Below are 10,007 nucleotides of genomic sequence, written 5' to 3' on the forward strand. Positions count from 1 at the left end.
TTCCATGTAGCCTGTCATTTATTACAGTGATGGTTTCATTAGTAATTGAACTGACACCTGAGTCTTCACCTATTCACATCTTGGTAGGTCTCACTGCCTAAAACTTGGGCAGGAAACAGGGATGTTATTTTTTGGTCCCCTCTGAAACCTCACCAGATGATGAGGACTCCACAGAGTGGTCTGTCTATGGTCTATCCTGGCCTATATTCTCCACTTGGCCTCTATTTATTTCCCTACAGAGGGAGAGAAAGTCTTAAATCAGCTGGCCACTCTATTAGTTACCTAACCTGTTCTCCCTGTAAAGCAGCAGCCAGATTTTCCTCCTTCACACTGGAACTAGGGGTATTCTGGGTTGGTAATGACTCTTTCCTCCCATGCCTCTAAGTATATCAGGACATGCCCCATCTTCTTAGGTTCTGTGGCTCAGTGTACTCATACATTTGACATGTCATGGTGGACTCTGGAATTAAAGGTAAGCCTCTGTTCTACACGGTATCAAGAACAAAATGCCTTACTTTCTATGGCTGTGGTAGAATTACAAAATTTAGGTAAACAGAAAAAGTTTATGGCTCCTGAAGTCTTCTTTAACTCTATGGCTCAGTTATGGCTCTTTGGCTCTTTAAGCTCAGGCAGGGAGGGGGCATTTAAGTTCAGTTGGGTGAAATTCAGGTACAAGTCGCTCTTGCTGCAGTCTTCTCTGACCCTACCCTTTCCTTTGGGTCATTGGAGCACTGTTTGCCTCTCAAAGGCAAGTGCTGGTTCCTTCTGCTGGTTGCTGTCCCCAGTGTGAGGCTCCTTGTGGTCCTACTCATATAGTATGCTTCCTCACCTGGGTGGTGTCTATGAGAAGAGCTTTGTCTCTGGCTGCACCTCCCTGAATATGGTATTTATTTGCCATATAATGCATATTGCAGACTAAATCCTTAAGGAAAACAGTGCTCACCCTTAATGTAGTTGAGCCCTCTGATTTACTGGTCAGTACTTTCTACTTCCATTTATCATTCAACTCTCCAAGCCCAAACATCTTTTTTTTTTTTTTTTTGAGACAGGGTCTCCCTGTAGCCCCAGCTGTCCTGGAACTCACTATGTAGACCAGGCTGGCCTTGAACTCACAGAGACCCACCTGCCTCTGCCTCCCAAGTGCTGGGACTACACCCGGCACATCTTTTAATATATAAAAAAATAAGTATTAATATATAAAAGTATAGGCTCCAGTCTGTGTCTTTGGAAAGTTATTGACACAATAACAAACCATGAATAAAACCCCTAAAGTTGGCTGAATCACAAGTAATTTCTATTCATATATAAACATAATTACAGCATATAGTTGCATAACTAAAATAAAATTTAATATACATATGTGACAATGAAGAAAGTACAAAAGATTTTAAAAACATGTGAAATAAAAAAATGTTCAATTGCCAGGCATGGTGGTGCACACCTTTAATCCCAGCACTTGGGAGGCAGTGGCAGGCGGATCTCTGTGAGTTCAAGGTCAGCCTGGTCGACATCATGAGTTCCAGGGCAGTTGAGGCTACAGGGAGACCCTGCTTCAAAATGACAAAAAAAAAAAAAAGTGAGCAGACACAGCAGAATCCCTGGCAGCTTGAGTGCCAGCTAGCCTGGCATACAAGTTCAACTATTTAATAAGCCAGGTTTCAGGAACTTAATCACCTTGGAGATCTGGAATGTGGTTTTCCAGTTCCTCCTATACCAGGCAACTGGCAATAGAGTCAGAGCAGAGGAAAGCCCTGCACATGCTGGGCAGGGTGTTGGGCTGTAGGTGGAAGATAGCAAGGAAGCCATTCTTTGTTCTGGAGAACTTCCCTGTATACACGATCACTTCTGTATGCCCTGGAGGAGAAACAATCCCATCACATGTCTTTCAAAAAACTGAAGTCAGGGCCTGGTGATGTAGCTTAGCAGTAGAACACTTGCCTGGCATGCTGAAGTTGCACCACAGGAGGGGAAAATAAGAGGAACATACCGATAATATGTTTAACTACTGTATGTTGATTAGAAATAAAATTTTAAATATATATATGTGTGTGTGTGTGTGTGTGTGTGTGTGTGTGTGTATGTAAAAGCTAAATAACTATACAACAAAACTTCAAGGAACAGAAAAAAACAATCTGTGAGGGAAATGTTAACTTGCTTTTACCCAAGGAATGCATAGAACTTGATTCTCACTTGGGGGAAAGAGGGGGGGACGGGACTGCTGCACACTCAGCTCCTTTCATTCTAGGTAGCAGACAAATCCCAAAGTTGCTGCTGAGCCAAACTTTAAAGGCCAGTCAGGAAATGAGCAGCACTCCCGCATGGGAAAGTCTGGATCAATGTTTTTTTTCTAAAGTAAACAAAAGATCTGCAAAAGTATTTCCTTGCACTATTTGGCAAGAGAAAGCAGCACCTGGAGAGTGAGTTAGGAAGGGAAGCATGTAAGAAACAGAGTAAAACAAGGACAGTTATAATGAAGCTTTGTCTCCCTAATCTCCAGAGCCCAAGTGTTCTATTAGGAAACAAAGCTGCAAATGAGGAGACACTCAGAGCAGGTGACTGTGAATACATTCGTGAAAAGGCTTAATAGATACATACTTTTCGGATCCTGAATTTTATCTTTCATTTAGATTTTGAAGAAATCCCTGTCTTCTAGAAATGCCAAGTAGAATATCTGTATTAAAATAAATGAGGCTGTGAAGGAAGTACAAGCAGTGAGAAAAGCAATTGTCCTTGGAGGCAGAAATTTCTTTCTTGCTTCAGTGCCGCCCGTGATGCTGGCAATTTCAGCTATTTTCTTTCAGGTGATTTTCAGAACTGAGTTCTCAGAGCTGCCTGGGGGGCCGTGGTCTCAGCTCACCTGAGGGATCTGCACACAGCTAAGGGATATATAGAGAGGGATCATTCTGTTAGGCAGGACAGCTTCAGGAGGGAGACCTGTTATTCCAGGGAGGCAGAAATCAAGAGAAATGAGGCAGCAATTGTACGGTATTGCTTGTGCTAAATACAGAACATTAAAAAAAAAATTTAAAACCCACCAATGCAATTCACTCAACAGCATCTCATCATTAATTTCAGGAAGCTGCACATTTTACCACCCCCACACCCCAGGAAAAAGCCTTAAAGGCCTAAAGGGCAAGTGCCCTTCCCCCAGTGATTTTTGAAAGAGCCATATTTGATATACAAAGATTAACTGAGGAAAAAAATTAATTTCTGCTTTTTTTTTTTTTTTTTTTTCCTGAAAGAGACTGGGAAGTATTACCAAAAGGAACAATGATTGCAAACATTGCCAAGGAATTTTTATAAGCATAACAAAATTCCTATTTTTCCTGGACCCAGTCTCATCAGCCTAAACACAAGAGATGATGGTTGAGGCTGGTTAGAAGGCAATCAATGGCTCATTTTATTTGGTAGATAATATCTGATAGAAAAGCATTTTCCCCCCTGGGGTTCTGGCTCTACTTAGTAGCTGTCTGCTAGAGAAAATCAACATTAAGACACAGATCACTGGGATGCCAAGTTCACAGCTCCCTGGACACTATGACTACTTGAAGTCAATGTGCTCCTAAAGTATTGATCCTCCCCCCTTATGTAATGCTAATGTGTATTTATTCATTCACCTGCCTCTAGCTGTTCTTCACTAAAGGTTAAGTGGTTGTGAAACCACAGGCACCAGAGAATCAAAAGTTGTTGTTTTAAACTCTTGGCCAAGCTAGTGGCGCCCGTGCTTTGCCTCTGACCAGCTCCAGAGGCAGGGTCCTCTTGAGGGTGGGCTGTCTTTGACTATCTGGAGGTTTTAATGCTTTTCCACAGTTGGGGTCATTGTGCTCTGGGACCCTCTGAAATGGTGCTAGGGGGCTGGGCGCTGTGGGCTTCTGGGCTCCTCCTGTAGATGCATTTATTTTTTTCCGGATAGATGCTTATTTTTCTTGCCCTCTGTAGACACCCGCAGAGCTATTATTACTTGCTTGTTGCTGCATGCTGCTGATTCATACTCATAGGAAAAAGTAATTTTGTCTTCAACACCTCTTCCCTGTCATTTAAGGCATATGTTAATGAAAGACAGATTTTGGCATCTACTTTCTTCTCTAGTTCTGAGGCCACAATATAGATTCATTATAAATGAAGATGCAACTGTTATTTTACTTCTATTTATATTTACAACTACACCAAAGCCATCTTGTTGGTACCTTTGTGCCTCTCAAACCCCAAACCATATTCCAAGAAACATTCAACATTTCATGTTTGAATTGGCATTAATGTACATACAATGTTTTAAATAAAGATGTTTTTACTCATGCTTTATTACTGAACACCTCCTGATTTTACATATTTTAGATTACAGTAGAGCTGAGTCCTTCTGAAGACATTTGAAGGGCTTCCCTCCCCCCTTGCAGCACAGAATATTTTTTTTAAATTTAAAGTGAGGCACATGCAAGGAATGCATGCTCTGCCAGGAGGGATGCCAAGTGCAAGGCCAGAATGAAGGGGGTGGGGCCAGAGCGGAACTGCGCATGCTCAGAATGCTAGCGAGGGCTGACTGAGCTTTTGCTTTGTCATTCATTCTTCTCAGCCCTTCCCCTTCCTTCTTGACAATTTATCACTGTATGAAGGCAATCTCCTTATTTCATAGAATGAGCAGTAACCTTGAAGGCCCTCTGAGCCACTTCCACCCACTGCTACAGCGCTGCACCTGATTCCAGAGCTCTCTTCTCCCGCACCTTTCCCAGCAGTGCCTGAGTCCATAAATAAAAAGATTTTGAAGTAAGCCAGTTCTGAGTCTACATTCTGGCTCTGCCACTTAATAGCTCTAATATCCTGGACCAGTTACCTAACATTCAGAGCCCCAGTCTCATCTGCTAAATGCTCACAGTAAAGTATAATTCATAGGATCTTGGGGATCAAATGAAGTACTGTATGAAACGCAGCACTCACAGAGCTGAATGGAGAGAGAAATAGTTCAATAGGAACTAAGACTGAAGCTTTCCTGTGAGACTCTCAGGCAGTACTTTTTCCACAGTACTATACTGTCTTACAATGTCTCAGGAAACCACTGAAGCAGTATCTTTTGGGTACTGTATATGTCGTCTTCTACACTGTTAATAATAACAATACTTCACATACTCAGTGCTCTGAAATTTACATTGTGCTTTCAAAAGCAGGGAAACTACCCCGCCAACATGTAGTCTACCGATGACTAACAGAGAGGAAGGAGGAACAGAGGCTTTGAGAGAGGTCTTTTAGCGATGCAAATGTGAGGTCATCTGTACTTGTGAGGAGCATAATAAACATCAGAACCAATTAGGTAACAAAGCTAATACTTTTGGGCTTCAGAACTTGGATGCACTGGAAAGCCACAGGAGTACAGCAAAGCAGTTTTAGGGTGAGAAAGAAACTTACCTGAAGTTCATCATCCAGGTGGTTCAGATGACTTCAGGTTTTGCCCCAGGAAGGCAGCTATTTGCATAGGGGGGGAATTTTCATACATAAACTGGAGTACAGCAATGATCTAGAAGTACTTAGTGGTAGAAAGCAGGATATACTCTCAATTCAGAGACAAGGCACATGGAACCGAAACAACAGAAGCAAATAAGTTCTCAGAAGTCAATGTCAACTGAGTGTTTCAATGCAGACAAATGCAACATACTGAAAACTTGTAATAATAGAAACTGTTATCTTGACTTCCTTACAACCTTCTGAAGCAGTTCTTCAAGGGAGAATTTTTATATTTGGACAGTGCTCGAAAGTGAATTTTTAGAATTGGAGAAAAATATAGAGTGCACTTTGAATCATTGTCTTCATAGTATAAGAAGAAGGAACACACCTTTTCTTGTTAGAAGGAAAATGGACGCATGGAAATTCAGCTCCCTTAGAAGATGGATTTTTAAATATCAGGCTCTGCCTAACCAACTGGTCCTAGCTTTATGGATATGAAAGAGAAAATTGGAATTTCATGCAGTTATCCAATATTTTAGGCTAATACATTTGCAGATACATTTGTAACATCTCATGACTTCTCAGTATCTACAGGCAAAATTCCAAACAGGCTTTCCTTTGCTTTTTCTTCCTAAATCTGGATTTCTGTCCACCAGCAAACCCGAAGAAGGTTAATGTAGGTAGGCTAACTGGGGGAAAGACTGACCAGACAAACAAGACACCAGGGAAGGGCCTACTGTGCAGCTGTGTGAAATAGGAGGTCTGTGCTGGACAGGGCCCAAGACAGCCCAGTTTGTGTCTCAGAGTCCAAATTTGTCTGGTGTATTTTTGAAGCTTTTAAAGGTTAACTCACATGCTGTAATACATTATAGAAAGACATGAAGCTGAATTTTACTGTGCCAGTCAAGAGACTGGCTTGAATCTGCTATTTAGAACTGAGAGAGACAGTACAATTTACATGTGTGAGAATGTGAGAATAATTTTACCTTCTGTTGTTTTTTGAAAACCACCTTGGGCCATGGTTTTTAAATGAAGACACAAAAGGATCTGTTGGGGTTCCCATAGCAACATTAACTTATCTAAACTGCCCTGTTGTATGTAATACTTTCATGACCGGTTTGGTTTTTAAATGTAGACTTTAATTATGAAATACAAGTGAGTTAAGAGTCTTGGGCAAATTTTGACTTTTATATTTACTGACATATGCATATTTAAACAGAAACCTTGATGGCTGTACTATAAGGACTTACCATCAAAGGCAAGTTTATTTAAAAAACAGCCTGTGGTTTTCCTTGCCACTGATCCTTGACTTCACTCCACTCTGTTCCACACACAACTCTTCAACAAATCTCTCTAAATATGTTTATTTAAAACACCATGGGCTAGGATGAAACAGAAACAAACCAATCAACTGGGCTGGCTCCAGTGCAGAGAAGAAGTCCAGATCTACACTGTTTACCAGCTATCTTGCCCAGCTTCTCTGCATTATTCCTCACTAATGTCCCATACCAAATAGACTGGTGTAATTGCAGCATTCTGAGAATAGCTCAAGGACTAGCAGGAGGCCCATCTCCTCCCCAAAACTTGATTCTTGCCCATTTTGTTCCACAGCTGACCATTTCCTTGCACAGTGACTCCTGCCACCAGTTCTGTGTGGTGTGATGACCACTGAGTAGTTTTTCTGAGGAAACTTCCTTGAGGAACTTTCTCCTGCTCCATGCATTCTGGTGGCACCATTGGTTAAGCTGCTCTGCTCTAGTCTGGCAAGAGGTAAACACATGACCCAAAGCAGATTAGTTACATCTCTCTAGGAAACTGAATTCTAAGTGATTTAAAAAGGGGAAAACAGCCAGACATGGTGGTGCACGCCTTTAATCTCAACACTTGGGAGGCAGAGGCAGGCAGATTTCTGTAAACTCAAGGCCAGCCTGGTCTACATAGTGAGTTCCAGGTCAGCTGGGGCTACAGAGAGATCTTATCTCAAAAAGACCAAAAAAACAAAACAAAACAAAACAAAACAAAACAAAAAAACCCAAACAACCAACCAACCAAATAAAAAGGAAAAACAGTTGGGAGAGGTGTCTCACATTTGGAATAACAGTACTCTGGAGGCTGAGGCAGGAGGATCACTGCCATGAATTTGAGGCTAGCCTGGCTACAGAGTGAGATTCTGTTTCAAACACAAAGAGAAACAGTTGGAACTGAATCTTTCCAGGGTGTTCCTTTCAAGAGACTGTACATTTCTTCCAGGCAAATTTCCTATCTGAGGATTTGCTAATGAATTAGCTGAAATCAGGATTTACAGGTTTGGGAGACACATACTTGGGGTTGCCACCTAGAACATTCTTATGCTCATTGGAGATAGGGCTAAAACTTTATTACATGTAATGTAAGCATTCAGTAAACACTGCATAATGAGAGACCCATCTTAGGAATTCCATTTTTACAAAGGGCAATTTTCAAGAGCCTATTACTTTTCTGAGGTAAGGGAGCAAAAGAAATGCATCTCTAGCTGTTCAGACAATTTTCTTGAATATGTGTCTTTATTTCATTGCCTGCTGCTGTGATAAAATATCCTGACAAAAGCAACTTAGGGGAGAAAGGATTTACTTTGGCTCATAGTTCCAGGTCACAGTTTATCATAGTAGGGAAGTCAAGGCAGCAGGAACCTGAAGCAGCTAGTCACGCCCAGAGTCAAGAGCAGAGAGAGTGTGAATGCATTGTGTGCTGGGCTCTGCTGACCTTCTCTACTCCTATTCAGTCCAGGATCCCAAGCAGAGAGAATGAACACCTTACAAGGCGGGTCTTCCCACATCAATTAATCCAAGTAAGCAGCCCTCACAGACAACTGACAGTCCTGAGATTCTTTTTCATTTTACAGTGTGAAGTTGCCAGTTAAAGCTAACCAGCACAGCATGATAGGGTCTCAAGGAGACAACAATTTGTATATCTAAGAATAGTCTGAAAGTAATGTTAGCAAGGGCATACTTCCCCAATTTTAGAAAAGAGAAACTAAAATTGTATTTTAGACATTGGTATCTGGAAAAGAAAAAAAAAAGATTTGAGGAAAACACACACACACACACACACAGATACATACACTAACACATAGACACACTAAACAGAAGGAAGGAGGGAAGGGAAGGAAGGAAGAAAGGAAGAAAGAAAGAGAAAGAAAGAAAGAAAGAAAGAAAGAAAGAAAGAAAGAAAGAAAGAAAGAAAGAGAAAATGCATCTTGATCTTGGGCTTATAAATTTCCCTAAAAACAAGGCTGGCTGCCTTCTGCTATTAGTTGACAACAGAGGACAGTCTGGATGTGGGAAATGCTTTACTAAACCTAATAATAAAGTAGATGATTTTTTTTCCACTTCTTAAAAAATGACAGGTTTGGTTTCTCAAAATTATATATCAGAAATTTAATTGACTATCATAAAATTCAAGGAACAAAATGATTAGATGTAATAAAACTAAACATATATCATATCATGTTCTGAAAACACAGACAGCTGTACATTCTTTCAAATCACTTACATGTACTTAGATATACAAAAGGCTCATACATACATCATGACAGGTCAGCAGGAAACATAAATGTTCTCATTATCTTTAGAAAAAGAAAGACTTGCAGGAGTCTTTGGATAACACAGTCTCTGTTTCATACCTTAACATGACGCATAGTTCAGTCATGAGAAAGGAGTGAAAGTACTAACTTGGAGTTCTTTTGAGTCCAGTGCAATGGTTTCTGAAATTTTCCTTGAACCCACACTCGGTGCATTTTCACTTGTTTTTTCCTATTAACTTGCAAGCGATGATCAACCAGATTTTGCTTTTCATCTAACCCGGCCTTGCAGAAAATATGGTGGACTTCCCCTTTGAGAGAAAAGTGGCAGTCAAAGATATGGCAGGTAACTGGGGAGAGGGAGGCACAGTGGAATACTGATCTAAGGACTGACCATCCAAATTTCATTTATACCAAGAAATACTGTCTAACACAGCTAGGTGAAGGAAACCTATGACACTTGTATTTCAAGTACAAACAAGCTAACACAGTAAACATTAACTGATCAGATTATCTTGAACAAAACTATGGCTGCAATTTTCAATATTTTAAAATGTGCCTTGCCTCTTTTCTGAGCATTTGTTTTATAGAGATCCAAAAATTACATATTATAAAATACTTTTATTAAGGTTAGGGAAATCCTTGAACACAGGATTCAATTGGTACTATCAGAAGTGCTTTTTTTCTGGTCTCTTTTGAGACAAGGTCTCCCTGTAGCCCCAGCTGGCCTAGAACTTACTATGTAGACCAGGCTGGCCTTGAACTCACAGAGATCCCCCTACTTCTGCCTCCTGGAGAGCTGGGATTAAAGGTATGCACCACCATGCCTGGCTATTTATGTATACCTGTGGCATCAATTCCTAACTATGAAATTTCTGTAGTAAAGACTGTAACATTAAACTCTAATGTTTATGCAATGCAACACTGATTTTATATTCTGATCAAAAGTTAGTGAAGGTAGCTGCTGTTTTATATAACCTCACCAACCCAGGGTTTTCATAAAAATATCTACTTT

At 40.6% G+C, this 10,007-nt stretch overlaps 1 protein-coding gene across 3 annotated transcripts in view; it reads right to left on the bottom strand.

Moving 5' to 3' along the window:
* Nucleotides 1-8,683: 8,683 nt before the first annotated feature.
* Nucleotides 8,684-10,007, bottom strand: part of Mettl8 (methyltransferase like 8) — a 124,814-nt gene continuing 123,490 nt past the window's right edge. For 2 of the 3 annotated variants that reach the window (XM_029557299.1, XM_029557298.1), the window contains exon 11: nucleotides 8,684-9,303. In XM_029557299.1, the coding sequence (XP_029413159.1) occupies nucleotides 9,113-9,303 (191 nt within the window). In that variant the 3' untranslated portion in view covers nucleotides 8,684-9,112. The remainder of the gene's footprint in view (nucleotides 9,304-10,007) is intronic. The other variant, XM_008855242.3, reaches the window with a different exon arrangement.

This window comes from Nannospalax galili, unplaced genomic scaffold (genome assembly GCF_000622305.1).
Source record: "Nannospalax galili isolate Female #2095 unplaced genomic scaffold, S.galili_v1.0 scaffold346, whole genome shotgun sequence".
Lineage (NCBI taxonomy): Eukaryota > Metazoa > Chordata > Mammalia > Rodentia > Spalacidae > Nannospalax > Nannospalax galili.